The sequence below is a fragment of the Chlamydotis macqueenii genome, chromosome 19 (assembly GCF_036417535.1).
Source record: "Chlamydotis macqueenii isolate bChlMac1 chromosome 19, bChlMac1.mat, whole genome shotgun sequence".
Taxonomy (NCBI): Eukaryota; Metazoa; Chordata; class Aves; order Otidiformes; family Otididae; genus Chlamydotis; species Chlamydotis macqueenii.
In genome coordinates, this window is record NC_141574.1 from 5346364 (window position 1) to 5366430 (window position 20067).

Consider the following 20067-nt stretch of genomic DNA (forward strand, 5'->3'; position numbering starts at 1 on the left):
CAGCGCGGGAGCCCGCCGGCGCGGCAGGGGTTAACCCGCCGCCTGCGCCCGGGAGGCGGTCCCGCGCTGACAGGTGGCGCATGCGCCCTGGCGCCTTATTGTGCCCGGCCGGCCCAGCCCCAGCGCGCCTCAGTCGGCGAGAGGCCGTTGGCGCGCGTGGAGCTGCTGCCCCCTGCGGCCGGCGCCGCGCCACCTCCGCTGCCTTCCCCGCCCTCCCGCCACCGGCACTCGCCATGGAGTGAGGTTCCCGCCGGCCCGGCCGGACGGGGTGGGGGGGGGTCCCCGCCGCGCCTCGATGGCTCTGGTCACGGTGCAGCGCTCGCCTACTCCCAGCGCCACCTCCAGCCCTTGCGCTTCGGTGAGTCCGCCCGCCGGCCGCCCGCCCGGCGCTGAGGGGAGCGCGGCGGTTGGCGGCCGTTAAGGGTCCGGCGCGCGGCGGTGCGCATGCGTGCGCCAGACCGCTCGCGCGCTCCCCCCCCCCCCCCCCCCCTTTCCCGCCTCCTTCCCGCCGGTGGCAGGGCCCTGACAGCTCCGTGTGGGCAGCGGCGGGCGGGTCCCTGGAAACGGGGTCAGACCCCCCCCCCCCGTCCCTCTACGGGGCCCCCGCGTCGGGCTTGCGTCGCTGTGGCCTGGTGACAAGCGAAGGGAGAGGCCGGGGTGTCCCCCGCCTCCCCGCCCCCGGTGGTGCCCCTCAGCAGGCCCGGTGGGGCTCCGCGCTCCCGGCCCTCAGGCTGCGGGAGGGCCCTCGGGTACCGCAGCCCGGAGTGGTTCCCGCAGGGTCCTGGGCAAGAGCCCGGCCCGAGCCTCAGCCCCCGGGTGAAGGTGCTGCTGGCCCTATCTGCAGCGCGGATCTGTCTAAATAAAGCAGCCGGCTTGAATTTTGTTTGCATTGTATGTGGTGGGGGAGAGGCGGGAAGCGTGCGTGGAAGCCAACTGACATTGTTTGGGCTATGGCTGTTTTAAGATAATTTAGTCTGACAGTACCCTCTGGGTATCTCCTGTACCTGGCCTTTCCTTTGCGAATAGCTAAGATACATTTTTTTTCTCCCTTTTTTTTTGAACGTTGCATGTAATCTTCAAGAGGCTGTGTCAAGCCCAAGACAGGCACAGAAAGGCCAGATCTCAGATCTCCGGGTGAGATGTGCAGGATGAGCAGATGTTCTCCTCGCCGCCCTGAATCAGGAAGTGAGGCAGCCGGCTATAAAGATTTCTGGCTTTCCGTGCTCTTTAAACTTGGGATGGGCTGTTGTTTTAGTATTTCTGTATTGTAAAATCTCGCGCATTAACCCCTTAAACTGCTACCTACCGATTATGTGGCTTGTTTCCAATGTTATCACTAAGGATGAGAATTAACATAGTCAGCTTGTTTCCACTATCTGTGTGCTTAGTTCTCAGTTAGCGTTTTTTTTTCCTTAAAAAACCTCATGCGTTATCACACTGGTGTCATGTCTGGTTTGCAAATGTTTAGGGGGAGGCAGGGAGAGTTGAAATCCCAGTTGCTTCCACCATGGCGGGGGGGGGGGCAGAATGAAAAAGCCAACTACTCTGAAAATGTTTCTTGTTATGTTAGGTAACATCTTCTGAAACTAGATCAGCCACTTGACAGGTCCTGCCTGCCCCGACAGCATATCTATTTAGCAACATCAATTAATTTCACTTATATTTCCCTAGTATAAATATTAATGTACTGCATTACTTCAGACATTGTTTCTCCGTTTCAACTTCTTTACCCTTTCCACTATTCCTTTTCCCATACGTTTTTTGCTTTTAGGACATTTTGTGAGAATAGGTAGGTCTTTCTTGACTTCTTCCTTCTTTCTCCCACTTGGATGCATAAGGCCTTCCCTCATTAAATATTTGTTATATATGAACAATTAGTTGTACTCTGTAAGGCTTTCCCATCTGGAACAGGCAGTCTGTTTCCCAACCAATTAAATTAAATTGAAACTGTACTGATTTTTGAGCACCACTGAGTTTTTAAATACATAAACAACTCCCCCCAGAGCCTGATAAATCCAGATAATGCAGCTTTTGGTGTATTTATCTACATTCTCTTTTTTCAGCCTCATAATACTGAGGTGTATTCTGTACCAGTGGTCTTTGTAAATCCTTGCTCTCCTATGCAAAAATAAGTATGTGACTATGCCATGGCCTGGTTTTGGTTCTCATAATTACTTCTACTTTCTCAGACCTTTTTTGCAGTCTGAAGTGGAAATGATATTCATCATATTCTGCCCTTCACTGCTCTTATTTGAGTACTTATGCATTTCCTGTTGTAACTTCCTAACCACACTTTAGGGGCTTGACTGCCCTTTTAGCCTCTTGGTAGACAGTTCGGATTGGTTGTTTCTCCATCCTACTGTCAGGATTTTGTTGAGCTTGTGTGTGTTCTTCCTCTGTCACAAAGTTGTTGTTTCTTAATAAAAAACTTTCAGTATCATTTCAGATTATGATCCTTCCTAGACAGCCTGAAACCTGGCTGTTTCTGAACAAAGATGATCTGGTAACTACTGGCAGTTTGCTGTTCCAGCTTGTGGGCAAGAAAGAAGCATATCAGTACGCAAGCATATGGCTGTGCCTGATTCTGTTTCCAGGTCACTAAGAGTTTTGAGGACAGAAATGGATTCTCTCTTAAAATGCCTCATGTCTTTTTGCTTTAGAGATAAACTTCTCAGGCAAGGAGAAAGGGTGAAATTGATGTCCTCAAACTGAATTTCTGCATTAAGTATGCCCTATAAACAGTTATAATTGGCTCTTACGGGTTCAGGGGAATAGCTGATCTGAATCACGCTGAAATTGGATGGCTTTTATTTATAGGTTTTTATCTTGTTCTCATTGCCATAAGAGCATCTCATGAGCATTCATTTCAGGGTAGCTCATGCAAAGTGTCGATTATACCCTCTGGTGGCTTGATGACTTGTAAAATTCCCTTAATTGTCTGTCCAGACTTCTGCTATCTGTTTGTTTTGGCCTTTGGTTATGCAGCCACTTTTGAGAAATAAGACTGCAATCTTCACGTCTGTACAGCAGAGCAGTTGTCTTCTGACATGCCATGTTAGCAGAAAATGGTAGAAGCAGGACTGTACTCCAGTAAAAGATCTAGCCTGTTGCTTTTTTTTCTTGGCACCCCACATCCTTTGACCCTACTTCCCAACATCTATGCGGTATTTCCTGTCTTGCAGGACCGTGTCTTGTCAAGTGGTGGGGCTTTCCCATCCTTCCCTTCTAGCATCTTCATCTCAGTGGAAAAAAAAATGAGAGCTTATTTTCTCTGGGTTCTTTCTTGACAACTGTAAGATAGTGAAGAGAAAGAAACCTGAATGAATTCAACTTGCTATATCCTTTGATTTGGGGGTTTAAATAGTAATTTAAAATTGCTTACTGTTGTTAACCAAAATAAAACATATTAAAAGAGAGTAAGTTATTTTGCTCGGGCTGTTAGTGTGCGTGCGTTGTTGTTAAAGGCAGTTGTTAGGCCTGTCTTTGTTTACACATCAGTTTTAAGTTACTTTTGCTGCTTGTATCTCTGAGCAATGGACTGTCTCTCCGTCTCCTGTCAGTGTTAAACCGCAGGTGCCCTACGCTGTCTGACAAGCATGGAATAGCTCTATTGCTTGCTCCATCACAACCTATGAGCACACAGCCATGTGGTCAAGTCTAGGGAAAAGCTGCAAGTAAGAATTCTAGCTAAAGCAGAGAAGAGCTAGTAAAAGGTGCCTGCCTCAAAATCCTTTGGGAGCCTTGTTATCTGAGGCACTGGAAGTTGTTGGGTAACTTCAGTCACCAGGCTAGCATCAAATCCCTGTCTATGTGACCATGGGAGCAGTAGAAAACTGCTCTTTGTAGCTTTCCAAAAGACTTTTGTTAATTATCTATATTGGGAAATAATCTATTGAAACTTGCCCTCTAAAATTATTTTTATGTGTAGTTCTGCAGAAAAGGAAAAAAAAAAAAAGGGTAATTTATTTTAAGTGCTGTTTTTCCTTTGTCTATTGCATCGCTTTCCTGAGAAGTGAAGAAGCTGGGCAGGCAATCTGGCCTTGGCTGCTCTCGCAGTTCACTTGTCTTCCCTCCCCTGAGGGAGACAATATGCTTTTATTGGAAGGGAGCGACTGACCCAGAAAGAGAGGATATGCTGCATATATTGTTCTAAAATGCACAGTTTAAAAAAAAAAGTTTAAAGCAAATGAAAACCTAAGTCATTTGACTTCCCCTCCTTAATCCCAGGAGAACAGATTGAGCAGGAAGCAGTCCCGCGAATGTATTTGGGAGTCTCTGTCATGTTTTGCTTGAGAGCTCCTTGCTGGTAGAACATACAGGAAATATTTTCCCACTTATTTATGGGGAAGCTAAATATAACATTTCTCTACCCCTGGTCCTGCAGTTGCTATTAAACAATGTAGTAATTAAGAGTTTACTTAATTATTGATAAATCCAATCTATCTTATGTAGAACTTTTTTTTAATTTTATTTTAATTTTATTTTTTTAATTAGTTAAGATTTTGACAGCTGCTGATTGTATAGAGTTGGGGAGCGCTGATTTTTGGAGGGGAGTACAATGTAGCTAGGAGAACAGAATCTTCTTATGAAATATTTAGTAGACTTAGAAATGCCTAATATTTAAAGACGCTATCATCTTTATTTGTTATTACTTGTTAGTTTTCTTCAGCTGATATTTTCCTGGTATAGCTGTAGCTCACTCTGAAAACTGAAGTTTTCAGAGGCATTGGACTGGAAGAATGTGCTGATTCCTGCTTTAGGCAAACTTCTTAGGGTGCCTTACAGATACCTCCATTTCCTTTGTTGCCAGCTGTCACCATTCAGGAGATAAAACAAAAGTGTTCTAGTGAGGTGATTTGTAACTTCCTCCCTATCTTTCAGACCTCTCTTGGAAGCTCTGCAAGGAAAACAGGAGGTCTCTACCTCTTGTATTTCACCAGTACAGCATCACACCCAGCAAAGGTTTCTGTCCAGCTGTACAAGGCCAGGCTCTTGCATTGCGGAGAACTTCTGTGTGTGTAAATGCATTCGTATGTGGTGAGACTCTCCTCTTCCTGAGGCAGCTTGATGGTTACAGTGAAGCTACTTAGTGACGAAAGACTTTCTCTTGAAGATTTGTTGTCCATTGTATAGGAACATACCAGATCTCTAGGCTTTTCTAGAGATCTGCATGAGATCCAAGGTCCTTTTTTAGGTTGAGAAGAGCGTTTGGAGCTGAGGAGGTGGATGATGACAGTTGAATGGGAATCTCACTGAAGATCATATAGACTCTTCCTCGTACTCTGAAAGTTTTAAGAATGTTTCTATCTTTTTTTTTTTTTTTTTAAGGGATCTAACTGTCCTTTTGTAGGATATGTCAATGACAGCTTGATTTTTTATTTTTTTTTTTTTCAAACAGCCAACGCTTTTTTCACTTTTCCCCTATACATTTCCAGTTTTTCTGAGCACTCTTGCCTTATAGCCACACTGATGATGATTAGGTTTGATTTGTGTATTGGAGTGGGTTAGTTTTTGCTGGCTTTTTTAAATTTAATTTGTGAGGAGTGTAAGTTTGGACCTGGCTGTGACTTTGACTATCAGGTCTAATATGCTGTACTGTTTGTTACTGTGCTTATTGAGCTAAAGGATGTACTGAATATAAAATACCTCTTTCATATTGTGCTTTACTCTAGATCACTCAGTCTAAGGTTTTTTTTTTTTCAAAGTTGGTGGCTACTTCTCCCATATCCTTCCTCTTCTTTTTGTTTTGTTTACTGGGGCATTGCATTACAGGTTGTCAGTTTTGGAGTATTTGTGCCTTGACTAGTGAAGTCCGGCCAGAAGAAGCTCTGTAGCTGGCCTAGAAGCTGAAGACTGCTTTTCTTGGGGAAAGTCAGGCTTCTTGTAGTACTTTGTCAGTGTTGACCTAAAATGGCCATTTTTAGGTTAAGAGGGAAATTTTGTCTTTGTACTTATTTTACCTTTTTTTTTTTTTTTTAATTCAACTGAATATTATGCCATTTATGGCATTTTAGATAAATCAGCTATACAGCTCAGTTGCATCTTTCAAAATGCAAACATACGTTGAAAGAAACTGAGTGAAAAATACACTGAAGTTGTCAGGTCTTGAGTTCCAGTGGTACGTAAATTCTTGTGTTTTGAAAAGGAGCTTGTAATTTGAAAATGCAAATAGCTTGTGATGCTGTAATGAGTCGTTGTCTGACCAATATTGATCTTGCTCTTTAAGCAATGAAAGAAGGTTGAAAAGGGCAGGGTACTGTAATAGCTACAGTTATTGTGAGATTCAGTGACACATTTACTTAAGTGGAGAACGTTGTTTTGCATGGAGGCTGCCGTTCAGAAAGCAGGCTGCTGGAAGTATTTTAGTGTAATGTAGGGGTAATGCCTGAGGATTTCCAGTTACTGGAAAAAATCCTGAAAGAGCTATAGCTGCAACTATTCTGTCTTGGGAAATGGAGAGAAAAAAAAATAGCCTTTGGGCAGCTTAGCTCAGTGTAGCTGCTCCCTGATCACAGCCTGCAGCTCGAGGTTTCGTTCTTCAGTCACAACAAACCACATCCTCCCAGTGCCACGGTGCAACGCCACTCTGCTGAAGCGAGAAGGCTGTTTTGCGGACTGGCTCTCAGGAACATCTGTACACTGGAAGCTCTTGCTGTCCTTGCAAGAATGTACTGGATGGAAAAACTTGAAAAATGCAATGCTTTTGTACTTTTAGAGTTCGACTGACTTGAAGCTTCTCCTGTCTTCATAGCTGACTCTTGCTGATGCCATCAGCAAGAAGTATGTACTAAGCAGCTGGTCTTCCGTGACTGATACTTCCTTTTACACTGGCCCTGCAACTTGAGAGCACTAGGCTTGTCAACTGCCTGCTCCATGTCTTTGACTTGTTTAGTTCAGCCTGTGAATTTAAGAAGAATCTCCTCTCTGTTGCATTTATTGCCTCGGCATCCCTTTAATTTGTTTATTAGGTAGTGACAGTGAAGCCCATATCTTTTGTATAAAGGTTGGGGGAATCTTGGAAGCAAGAGAAGAAACAGGTGATGCCTATTGGAAATAGTGATTTAAACAAGGCAGACAGGGTTTCTTACCTTTTGTCTGGAAGCTGTTTCTCCAGGGTGCTCTGTTTAAAGGGATAAAAAATTATGAAGGCTAAAAATCATTTCTGCATTTCTGAGTGGGGCTGTATAAATTGATTAAATCACTGTCAACTATCTGCAAAATGCCTTACTGCAATAGTATAATACGGCTCTGTGTGTGTATGTTACGTGTTCTAGCATTTGGGCAGGTTTCTCTGCATACAGTTTTGAATGTGTCAATAGCTTTTTGCCCAAATAGAATTGCTCTGAATATGCATCTTATCAGTGTTGGCTCACTGCAGGCTGATCTCCTCGCGGAAGGCATAAAACGTTGCTGGAAGATGACTCACACAGTTAAACAGCTTGTTGCTTCCATGGTGAGACGCACCCTTGCTGTGTATGCCAGCAATCATGAAACTGCTGGCAAATACCCTGTGACGTGAACTTCTTATGGCCTTGGTAAATGAAACGCCTGTGGCACTCACTGAAACGCATTTTTCTTGTGGCTGCTCGCCACTTTTGGGTACGCTAGTCCTACTTCTCCCAAGGAACTCCTCAACTGAGGCTTCACAGAAATAATGAAGTTACTGCATCAATGTGGGCTGTTTCAGGGTGAGATTAGTGGGGAACTTAAGGCCACACTGTAAACTTCTTGTATGGAAGTAATCGAAGGCATTAGAATATTTAATCTGTCCTATTTTGAAAGAACTGTTTTGTCACAGCTCATGCTGTCCCTGTGCTAAGCTCGTACCAGAGCTCAGAAGGTGGCTTGGATGCTTGTGCTTTCCACTGTTTTGCAAGTAGAGCAGTGCAGGGGATCTCCAGGAAGTGAATTCCAGAGGTGTCATCTCAGGAGTTGCGTGAGTCTGGGACTTGTGATGCCAGGCTCCTTGTTGCATAGGTTACTCCCTGCCCACACCCCAGTGAGGTGAGCCACAAACAAGTCTGAGGCGAGATAAAGCAGGCTCTGGAAGGCAGAAGACCCCTACCTGACTCTTGCATACTGTGGGACCGCTGAGTCACGTATTTTCTCTGTTTCTCAGGCTTTAACACACCGGCTGTAGCAGCTGGTACATGGTGCTCTCTCCTTAGGAGACAATCTGCAGGCTGCTTCTACTAGTTTGCCTGTAACTGGCTTTGCTGTCGTGTGAGTGGGGATGTTCCAAAGGGAATTTGGAGCAGGCTCCAGATCCAAGAGTTTGTTCTCTGTCTTAGAACAGATGAGAAGTGACAGGATAGTTGGGGAAGAATGGCACTGTAAGGGTTTTGTTGAGGGGTTCTGCATTCCTTTGTCAGGTCTCAAGGCCTCCTTAGCAAAAAGGCAAAAGCTGCTGAGCGAGGCACGTTTGTCTTCAGCTTTTAACAGGGTTAAATATTCAAGAAATGGATTTTGGTGTGGAAAACTGGTCTTGTCGCAGGGGGCTGTGGTTGTCCTATTACTTTGCTGACTGTTACCAAGTCCCTTCTGTTTTGATGTGCAGCATTATCACATTTAAAATTGCAGCAAGAACTTTTAAGGCTTGTTCAACTGGCTTGGTTTACCTTTAACAGCGAACATCTGAGAAATGTGTGTATTAGGATTCTTAAGAAAAACAAAACAAAACACTTTAAGCTTTTCATGTCTATACCTTTTAGTGTGATAATGAGAGGGAAGGATAGGGCTTATGCCTTGCATGTGTAAAACGCCTTGCTTTCCAAAGGAGAGCTTTGTTGGTAGTTAGAGGTAGTCTGAGTCTTCCGCATGATGCAGGACCAACCCTTTGGCTTAATCCATCTGAAGCTGGAGTTTCCCACGAATCTCTGAAGCTGCTGAATATGCAGAGGCCTGGAAAAGTGGCACTTGGGCACTTAAAAACAAAAGCCCCTAACCTTCACTTGCACGTGGAAAACCTGTGGGCTGCTGTCCCTCAGTCTGAAAAAAAAAACCAAAAAAAAATTGCAAGGTCTTGCTCAGCCAGGAAAGGGCCAGTCCTTAGCAAACCGTAATTAAAAACCCAGAACTTCTGTGTGTGAATGTCAGTGCGTAGGAGCAGAGGGTCAGCAGCTGTCTGTGAGATGGCCCACTTGTTGGCCAGTAGTGGGTATGCTTTTGAATCTGCTCTTTCTTTGCAGTAGTCCCAACTTCTGGAGCATCTTCTGTAGGAAACAGGGCGTCATGCTGAAAATTTAGCTCATAAGTAGCTGTGGGGCAAGCAGGAAAGTGACTCAGCTCTCTGACCTGCAGTCAGGAGCTAAACCTAGTTGCAGGCGGAAATGCTAGGTGACGAGATAAAGGTGTTTCTGGAATAAGAGTTGATTCCTTTTTTTGTTGTTCTTTGTTTTTGTTGTTGCCATTTTGTTTCATTTTCCACAGTCCTCCTCAGTAGTTGAAAATAGTTTAAGGACAAACAGCTCTGGGCATGTTCTTCAGATGATGCTGTAACCCCCGTATTTAAACACGGCACTTCAAAACATGGTATGAAACAGTTAACTAGCTGCCATATTATATTTTCTTCCTGGGTGAATTGTAAACCCTGAACAGCCTTCTTTGCCTTTTAAAATTGCAGAATGGTTACCAAAAACTTAATTCACTTTCTGAAGGAATGTTGTTCTTATGTAACATCTAGTGAGTTTCATTGCTGGGAGTTTCCTCCGCTTTTGTTTTCCGCTGAGTTCTGCTTATGTGGGGTAGCAAGCTTGGAACTCCAAAAAGTGAAGTGAAACAGGACAGCTTAGACTTTTTTGTTCTGTTTCTTCCTTCTCAGTAGTATTTTAGTTGGGCAGCAGTTAATAGAACGTGTAAGCATGCATTTCCATACTTAAATGAATCTCCACACAGCAGCTACCCCTGTAGTGTGGGTCAAGTCTAATATTGCATAAACTTATCAGTGCAGTTGCACATGGAAATCAAATATTAATGTGTTACCTCTTGCTTTTTGTGTCAGCCTGCCACCGCGTCCCTCAGCACTTTGTGTGCTGGCTGGGGGGCACTGCCTCAGCGATGTGCTGAGAGTGAATTGTCCTTCTGTGCCCCTTCTGCTCTGCTCCTCAGTCTTCAATAAAAGCGATTATCAGGGCAAACCAATATCAACATGGCAGATTTTCAGATGCGTTCACCAAAGTTGGGCGTAGTTATATAAACTTTAAGGCAAGGGAGGCATTACCAGTTAGCGTTTATAGTATGACTGGAACAGAGTTTGCGTAGTCCCAGTGGGTGAAATGAGTATTTTTCACATGTACTTTACAGATCCCTGATCTCAACTTGTGCTTCATGCTGCAGAGATAACAACTGCGCCACAGGCTTCTGCAGCCCACACTTCTGGTCTTTGAAGTGGAATTTTTCTCTTTTACACATATACCAGAAACTGGTCTCGTCTGGAGGAAGCTCTGTTTGACTTAGATCTATTCACGTTGGCTGTAGATAGCTGAGACGGTTATTTTGGGGCAGTTTCTATCTGGCGCTCTTGTGAGTGAGGAAGTTCAAACTTGGCTTTCCCTTGAGGAGAAGGGAAAAGTTTTTCATCTTTTCAGTATTTGGGGAGAAGATGGCGTGAGCCAAAAGACATTTTTAACCTTGCGTAATTGCTCACATCTTGATTCTAAACTTGATGTGTCTCATTTAAAAAAAAAAAAAATTAAAAACCCAAAACAAAAACAACAAACCCAAAACCAAACACACACACACACCCTCTCCTCCTACAAACACCTCCCCAAAAAAACAAATGAACCCCAAAACAAAACCCAAAGCAGAACTACTAAGCTTGTTTAAAGTGCAAAGATAGCTTGAGGTGAGAAGCAGTCTGTATTTGTCAGGATTTCACTTGCTTGCTATGGAACAGGACATCCTGGTCATACCACTCTTTTTAAACTTCACTTTGATGGTGAACACTTCTTTGCACGGGCTGAGGGAAATACTGAAGAACCGTGAAGCAGCTGAGAGATATCAAGAGGGGAACTGAGGATGGGAGGCGATTTACCAGCTGACTTCTGATAGCGGTCAGTTTTGCTAACGTGTAGCGTCATTCTTCTTGGCTGGGTTTCAGTGTCTCTGCGTGGTGTGGAAGCACGCTGTGTAAAATGTGAGAACTTCCTGCTGCGTTCGGGAACCAGGCGCAGCCGTTAGCTGCGGTGCTGAAGATGCTACAGAAACGTTTGCTGTCATGGGCCTTCGGTATTGTCTGTCTCAAACTGAGTAGCTTACTCCTGACAGGGCAGTGGAAGGGGCCTAAGCCGGTTCAGAAGGCAGAGCTTTGTTTTCGGTATTGACCCGCTGCGATAAGAGAATTAGGAGGGGAAGCTGTGTTCAAGAGTCTCTAATCCGTGATGGTGGCTCTGACTGAAATGGAATAATCTTATTTTAAAGGGTGCTCAAAACCACTAAAGCTTTATAAATATTAATTTTTTTCTTTTGTTTCCTAATAAAAGGCTTTTATTCATGAAATCACTATTTATTTATTAACCTGACAAACTAATAGCGAGCTCTCTTCTTTCAGTGTATGCATGTGCCATATCACAATTCTGCTTGTCACCATACATAAGAACTTCATTCATCTGCTTTAAAATGTCATTGATAACAACCTGGCAGTGGCCCAGCTTGGAGCAAGTTAACTACAAAAGGCTGCATTGTAAACCTTTCTGAGACTACATGCTACATTAAGTCTAAAAATTTAAAAATAAAAAAAAAAACAAAAACGTACATGCTGGTCCAGGCTCCGTACAACTGCCGAGTAGCTTCAAACCTCTGAAAAAAATGGAGCTCTGTATAGAGTTCTGCCTGAAAATGGGAGAGTTTGGAGTTAAGGGTGCGTTCTGCTCACTTTGAAATCTTTAAGATACACTGGATTTGTAAGCCTCATCTTAAAATGAGAGGGAATGTCTTACTGAACCACAAGCAGCTAAATAAGAACTTGTATGTGTAAGGATCTTGTTATTCCTTTTAGTCTCTTCTTTCTTTGCCCAGGATGAAACCTGTAGTCTGAAAATGTCATAAGCCTCTGGGAGTTAACTGCTAATACTGTGAGGTAGCTTGTCTTGGTTACAATAACCGTCCCTGACGCCAGCTGCCCTCTGTACACCGAACGCGTTTATCCGCCTGGAGGTTCACACAGTGCCAGCCGGGGCTCTGTCACACGCTGAAGGTCAAGTGCCCGGTCTTTCTGCCCGTTCCTCTGGAGGTACCTGAGCTGCTGCTTGCTCTGGCAGTCCTGTGTACGGGGCTTCACGTTCATGGCGCTTCAGGGCTTCTTGCCTTTGACTCTCCTGTTCTTAAAACTACGTGAAACTTGTAGCCTGGGTGAGGGTGAATTGCCCTTGAAACAGATTCAGAGCTTGTGAACTTCTTTGAGAGAAGCTCCGAGGGGTCTTCAAAATGGACCCTGCCCTGTGTTACACATGAGGGCTGTGTGTTTTCATACAGCCCCCAACTAAACCAGCTAGTCTTGGTGAACAATTTAACAGTGGAGCAGAACGTGAAGCTTTAAGGCATCTTCATCCAAGGTCGTGTGGGAGCAATGTAAGCATGCGTTGTTCTCATCCAGTGCTCTAAAGATGTAAAAGGTTCAAGCAGTGTGGTGAAGGGCTTGCTCAGAACTGATGGGTGCATAGTCTGATTTCTTAAATGGAATGGACACTGCAGGAGTCTTCAAAAAAAAAAACAAACCCAAAAACCTACGATTTCATGCTGCTTCACTTCTGTGGTTTTTTTTTTTGTTTTGTTTTGTCTCTTTTTTTAAGTATAGTGTGTGGACAGCGCCATGAGTTAGGGAACACTCCAACTTCATCTGCAGAGACTTTTCGTATGTAGCCTTCTACTGAAGTCAATGGGCGTGGAGGTAAGCAGTGCTGAGTGCTTTCTGACAACACCACTGCCACCCACTCTGTAGCCTGGTGCACACAACACTCCTTGTATTTGACCATTGTTTTTCTCTGGAAAAGTCGCATGCGGCTGCACAATGAAGACACTGCTTATTTGTGTAGTGCAAAAAATCTGTTCCTACTTGGTGCGAAGTGCAAGCAGGGAGCATCCAAGTGCGGGACGCCTCACAGCTACTGCATGAACACTTCCCACTGAACTTCAGTGACATCCTTGTATTACGTCAAAAGAAAATGTGACTTCACAGCTGGTCTGTGAGTGAACGGGATTTAAACGTAGGGTTGAATGTCACTGCCTGAAGAGTTTGTGCTACTGATGCTCAGCACCTTTTGCCCTGCTACTGTTTGTTTGTTTATTTTCACAACTGATGAGTTTAGTCTCTTAATGGTTAATCATTTATCAGGAGCCAGTCAGAATCAGTAAGAGTTTCCTGTTTCCTTGTCTTTCTGTTGATTTCCTTTCCTGTTGAAACACAACTTTCTCTGTTGAAACAACTTAGTTGCTGCACTCCTCAGCTTCCATCTAGTGGCTTAAAGCGGAGGGAAAGGCAAGTCTCTGAAATGGCCTGGTATTATCAGAGAGATTGACAGCTGGATCTGGTGACTAAATTGTTATGATAAAACACAAATTCATTAGTTGATGCTCTTGATATCCGCTGACTTTTCTGTACTCCTAATAGAAGGCTTTAAAATATCCAGCTGCAGACTGATCCTCTCCAAGCATGTGACACTGACATCAGTCCTCGAAGTGAGGCATTGAACTGCCTCCAAAAATGAGCTCATTGAGTGATATTCAATGCACCAATTTAGCAAAATATTAGCTAATTTGATTATGTGGTCACCTGTACGTACTGTTTGAAAGATTAGAATTAATTTCAGTTTTAGCTGCTGTCATTCCAGATACCAGTGGTATAATCCTAAGGTCCTTTGAATAGGATGCGGTGCTCCCACTGTATGTTGGGAGCTGAGCTTGGCAGAGCCTCTCTCTGCCACTAATTTGCTCCAAGACTTGCCAGTTTTCTTGCTGTGCTTCTCCTCGCACCCCTCCTATTAAGTTATAGGCAGTAAGAGTGTTGGACTTCTATTAAGCAAGCCCTCTAATAAAACTTGCTTCATTTTCTTATGACTCTCTTGACGTGTTTAAGTGGCTGCATAAAAACACAGCGACGTCCTTTCCCAGCAGTCTGGGTAGTGGTTCATCTTCAGCCTGACCTGCCATCCAAAGCAGAGTGACCGGTTATGACCAAAATAAAATTAAACCCTGGCAGAACCATCCTGGAGGCTAGCTGCTGTGTGCATCGAGCTTTCTCCCCTCCTGGAGCTTGAGGTCAACAGCAACCACATGCTTCCTCTTAACACACACAAAGAGCGTGCATTCAGGCAGCACATCGGAGTGATGGTGACCCTGAATAAACGTACTTCCCCATTATTTTGCAGACTTGAAGAAATTCTGTGTCTACCTGTAATTACAATAGGACTGTGTTATCGATGCTAGTGTCCCAGCATCTCAACACATGCCTGATTATTTACGTATCTGGAACATGGGCAACAGCAAAACAGCGTGTTAGAAGAAGGGTTCGTGTGAATTTGTGCAGAAACGTGGTTGTCTCCCTCCCCCTGCCCAGTATTTTCTGCCTGTTGTTGCACATTACAGGATTGTTTGTTTTGGATGCTGTTTCCTGCTGAATACAACTCCTTATTGAGCTGGCCATAATGTTGCTTTTTTCTTTCAAGAAGTACTGCTGCAACTTAGGACAGAGGAAGATGCTGTACCTTACAGGGCTGTAGCAGTGCTGCCTGAGTTGTGATCTGTGATGCAGCTCAAGAACACTACTGTGGAACACAGAATGCGAAAACTGCTGCTGATGTATACAGAAAGTTGAGATGATGAGAAGCTCTTAAAAACCCTCTATATAGAGCAAGAAAAGAAGCTGGGTTGGAAAAGCAAGCAGCAGAAAATTAGATGGGAGGAACTCTGTTCCGGCAAGAGCAAATGATCCCTTACAGTAGCCAAGGAGGCTGGTGATGTGAACTCGGCAAAGTTCAGTGGAGAGTGTGCTCTGATGTCCCGGGTGATGCCTCTTCCTACTTCTTGTTTACAAGAAGCTGGCATGTTTTCAGAATAAGCTTCTGAAACGTCCTTGGTGGGGAGGAGGACTGGGATGACAGAGTATTTATTTGCATCTAGAAAGTTAGCTACAGCAGTAACTATTGAATTTGGCTTAATGGCTGCTGCCTGCTTTTTATTAACTTCAGGAACCTCGCTGGTGAGAAGTGAGGACTCGGGGCAGGACTGTGCCTCAGCACGTGCGTTCTGCAGCAGCAGTTCAGCAGCGTACTTCAGATGCTGCCGCTGTAAAATGATGAAATAAACTTCCGCTTTCCCCAGTAAAATGCCTGTGGTATGTCCGTCACTTAGTTGTTTTAGTTCAGCTTTATTTAATGATAGCAGGAGTTGTGCAGGATACGTGTAAGGGCACGGGGATGGAGAACTGCGCCCCGTCTATCCCCCGCGGTTGGAGGGGAGGCGGAGGTGGGGAGAGACGGAAAGGAACAAGCCAGCCTCGCCCCTGTTCTGATGCTGAAGAGCTCTTTCCAGAGATTTGAGAAGGGGGTGGGGAGAGAACCAGATGCTCTTAGGAAGTTCATACCATTGTTAATAATGTAATTCACAGATGGTGGTGAAGGCCTTGAAGAGGCTTTCATGCAGTACTTAGGCTCTGTAACAGACAGATCATCACGTCGGGGCTCACAAATAGAGATGACTTAATCCCGAGGATGAGTCTACAGTGATCCGTGTGATGGCGGCCCTGCAGATCACTGTAACCTTTTTAAACAGTTTAAGAGCCCCCAGGATCCCCCAATGTGGAGCACTGCTCTAGAATTGGACAAATTACTAATGAAATTGTCAGGATAAGTTGTTAGTATGACTTTGAGACTTTTCCAATGAAAGTGGCTGTTATGAAATAAAAACCAGGTTCCTTTGTCCTGGTACAGAAATCAATAGCGTGACAATCCGTTTGTACAGTGCCGTCTTATTACGAGGCAGTTCTACTTTTATTTCCATTTGTCTTGCTGGAGCTGGGAGCAGACATTGTATGTGTTTTCTTCCCAATAGCTGTCAGTACTCCTTGACAGCTAAGGAGAGGGATTTTGGGTTGCGTGTCCTCTTGCTTTTTGACAAAGAAGTCATTCTTACCTGTAAGCCTTATAGCAAATGAACAGTCTGCTGGTTTTCAAACACGCAGCATCAGAAAAATTTTAGCTCAAGTCTGTGTGATTAAATTCAAATATTTGTATGTTTGTGAGAGGCTTATTGATAAGGTCGTCACTGCTGGTCGGCGTTCTTACTGGCTGTGAGCTATGTTACTAAAAGTAGGTATTAGAGACTTCTGAGCAATATGAGCTTGTACGTGTAGCGCTAGAAATCAGACGTTCCGGGTAACATGGGAACTGATCTTTGCTTTGTTGTTTGCTGCTGTCTTTCCGAGTGTAGCTCCTGGCTCCCTAAGAGAAGTTTCCATAATGGCTTTTATTATTATTATCCTTAACTTCAAGTTTAAATTGTGTTTAGTAAATTGGCTTCTTGTGATCTTTGTCATGTGATGGTTCATGAGCCCTGAAGAATGTGCCTCTGTGACTTCAGCCGTGTGTTTGCCCGTACCGATGCAGGCTGCATCATGTGTTCTGCTTGGTCTTGCATTTTAAGCTAAGTAGTGAATAGGGTGGGGGGTGCAAAAAAGGGGGACTCTTTCAGAGCTCAGCTACCAGAAATTCTCAGACTACTTAATTTGTGACCTTGTTCGCTAGTCAAATACAATCCAGGATTTTCTACCTCTTCCATATTTTCACAGAAATGTTTTCTGTATTAGAAGCTGGGGTTTATTTCTTACTATCCTCTTTAAAGAGGAGAGAAACCTCAAGAAAGTTGGGAACTGTCTACTCCGTTCCACATTTTTGCATATATCAACTGTGACATTTGTAAAGCAACATCTTTATTGCTGCCGTAAAATGAACAACGTTGAAATGACTGTGTACGTGCCAAGAGCTTACTGTTTCTCCACAGTGGCTGAAGTTTTTGAGCCCTCAGTGTTGTGGTGAACCTGTACAGCTCCTAGTCCCACTGCCGTTTGCTGTTTGCGTCCGCGCCAGCTCTGCACGGTGGAAGCTGGGCCCTGCGAGGGCTGAAGACTGACAAGGTCAGACCGTGCACTAGATTTGCTTCAAACAGTGCTTTCAGGCATTTGGGCATCCTTCTGTTCAGCTTTAATTTCCTTCCTTGACACCACGTAATACAGTTTTTCACATATATATGTGCTGCTACTGCTGTCCAGTCCTCTTTCTGCCCCCACCCTTGATACAGCAACTGCTGCTGGGTATAAATCAGTGCTCTTAACTCTTTGAGATCAAGGCTTTACAGGAGAGAGGACTGTCAGCTGAAGTTGTTCAGCGCCCTGAAGTCTCTGCCTGTGGATGCCCTGGCAGTACAGCTGTCCATCTTTGGCAGCTTTTAATTTCTTAGCAGATGGGCTGTGCTCCAGAGTTCACATACTGTTAGCCCACGCAGACATAAAAAGTAGAAAAAAGTCTAATGCATTTCTTCAGATTTGAATCCAACATCAAAGTAACATTGGTTTAATTCAATGGTTTTTTGTATTGCCTTTTTTCCTCCAAGTTGGATCGTATTTTCAGCTCTGACTCTAGTATTTGTTGCTTCATAATTTGGGGTTTTTTGCTTGCTCTTCACATTGTTTAAAAAAAAAATAAAAACAAGCCAAAACCAAAACAACCCACACACAAAACTCTGTTCTGCTTAGCTCACAGTGTTTCCACTTGGCTCAGAAGATGTGGATTTGTGAGCGGAGGGAATCCTCATTTGGCTGGTCACCCGAACTTTCTTCAAGAGCATTAGAAGGATCTACAGCTTAAGTTCATCAGAGGGCTGACCTGCTCTGGTTTTAATGAGATTTATTATACATGTACCTTTTGGATTGTATGGCTTTGATCTTTAAAACAATCTATATAAACCTGTTAGTAAAAGCAAAACTGTTGATACAAAACGGACTCTTTATACTGAATCTGCCCTGAGATTATTGATTTTTGAAATTAAAATAATAACACTTTTGCTGTTGGTGTGCAACTCATCTGTGGTGTTTGGCTAAGTGCTTGTGTTCACGTTTCCCTTTTTAGCTTCTCCAGTCCTCCCTGTCAGAAAACCACGTTGATCAAAGCCTGATATAGCAGCTCAGGCTTGGGGAGGGTGGAGGAAACAAATCTGGATGTTACAGTTTATGGGTGACTGGATTTCATGGATACAGCTGCAATCCTGATACACATAGGAGAAATTGAAGGAGTGGGTCTTGGCCATGCCCAAGTGTGTATTTTCCCTAAAATTGCCTTTGGCTTTCATTAAAAACTTGACAGCATTTAATATTTTGAGCTTTGTTAGCTTAAAAACCTGGGACTTTTTGACTTGTTCCAAAACAATTTTCTGTGAACTTTTGGCTTGTCAAATAACTGTGGGACTCCAAGGCCTCGAAGGGGATTCAGAGGGGTGCAGATGTGCACTAGTTATCGCTGAGTGACGGCAGTGCTGGAGAGCATGGGCAACATGAGCAGGGAAACTGGTGTCTGGGGTGGGAGTATCTGGGTCAGTCTCCTCTAGAGCTGCAGGACACGTGAGATCTGCAGTAGCCTGCCTTAACTCCTTTCGGTTTGGTGACTTCTGTGCCTGTGTTAAACCTCTGAAGATGCAGGTTGACAGGCCTGTAGCGGACGTGGCCAGTGACCACAGTGGTTTGACTTGTTCCATCAAGATTTGGCAAGCCTACTGACTAGGTGATCGCTGGAGCTGTGAAGGAAAATGTGGCTTGTCGGTAACAGAATTCATTAGCTTTCCTCTGCTTGCGCTGGGTGTTTGGACGTGCAGCCCTCAGGTCTGCTGAGGCAAACGCATCGCTGGGTGTAACGCCTTTCCTTTTTTTTTTTCTTTTTTTTTAATAAGTGTACCTATTAATGGAAGCAGAGAGCATAATGTAATCTTAAAATAGCTACTCCATGAATGCAGAAACGTTCCCCTTCTGACTAATCGGCCATTCAGAACGAGCGTTTAACTATGCACCAGAGACTGAGCGGCGGCTTTCCGTATCTGCGTGAACGGAGTTAGAAACACCCTGAGCTCAGAGCTGCACGGGCATTTTGCTCCTTGTTTTGTCTTCTTACACTGAGATAAGCCGATATGGGGTAACTCCTTCTAGCCTGGGAAGCAGAATGCGCGTTCTGCTTGCTCTCTCTTTGGTTAGGCGAGCAAGCGGATGGGGTTGTTCATTCTCGCTACCCCTGAGACTGAGGATCTCGGAAGGACCAGGCTGATCAACAGTCCTCAAAACCAGATTTCTGCTTCTCTTCGTTGTAAATAACTGGGAACACAAAGAGCTTATGGTCTGTGTCCTGGCTCTAGCGCTTGGCCTGAAGAGCTCGGCCAGCCCCAGGGAGCCCATGTGCAGCGTTTTTTCTCTGCGAGACTGCTCCACAGCCATGCATGCTGCTCCAGAGCCCCTGGCCCAGCTTCACAGTGAGAATACGACATTCAGATATGGAGAGGGGCTGTGGGGCAGGATCCCTGCGGTCTGTCCAGTCACTGCCCTAAAGCCTGTCCCAGCCTAAGGATTTCTCTCGGAGCTGCTCGCAGCCTGCCCAGGGGGATGGTGCCGGGTTACACAGGGCTCCCTCCCAAGGGACGGGTGCCATTGGAAGTGGGTACGGCCTCAGCTGTCGGAGAGGGCCGCGCTTTCATACAGCCACTTCTCAGTTTCTCTGTGCTGCAGGAGGGAATGGGCAAGGCTCTTCTCGGGATTCCTCTGCACCTTCACTGGGTGTGTTTTGGTTTTTCTGTGGGGCAAATGTGCAGCTTCCCTGGATTAGGCTGCTGATGCCTGGTGCGTGACGAGACCTCCCCGTGGCCTGCGTGTGCCAGGCTGTCCGTCGCACTGGCCTCTCCTGGCAGGCTGAACGCTGAGGACTGGCTGCCTGCTTCCAGGGCTGCCTTCGCTCTCCTGCCCACGGGCGTTCAGCGCTGAGGGAGCTGCCTGAGCCAGGCGAAGTCTTCTGCTTTCCAAATACCGCATGGCCTCTACAACTG

General features: G+C 44.9%; 1 protein-coding gene across 1 annotated transcript in view; it reads left to right on the forward strand.

Moving 5' to 3' along the window:
- Nucleotides 1-206: 206 nt before the first annotated feature.
- SSH2 (slingshot protein phosphatase 2) overlaps nt 207-20067 on the forward strand; it is a 99890-nt gene continuing 80029 nt past the window's right edge. The window contains exon 1 of the mRNA XM_086763445.1: nt 207-358. Coding sequence (XP_086619571.1) covers nt 296-358 — 63 coding nt within the window. The 5' untranslated portion in view covers nt 207-295. The remainder of the gene's footprint in view (nt 359-20067) is intronic.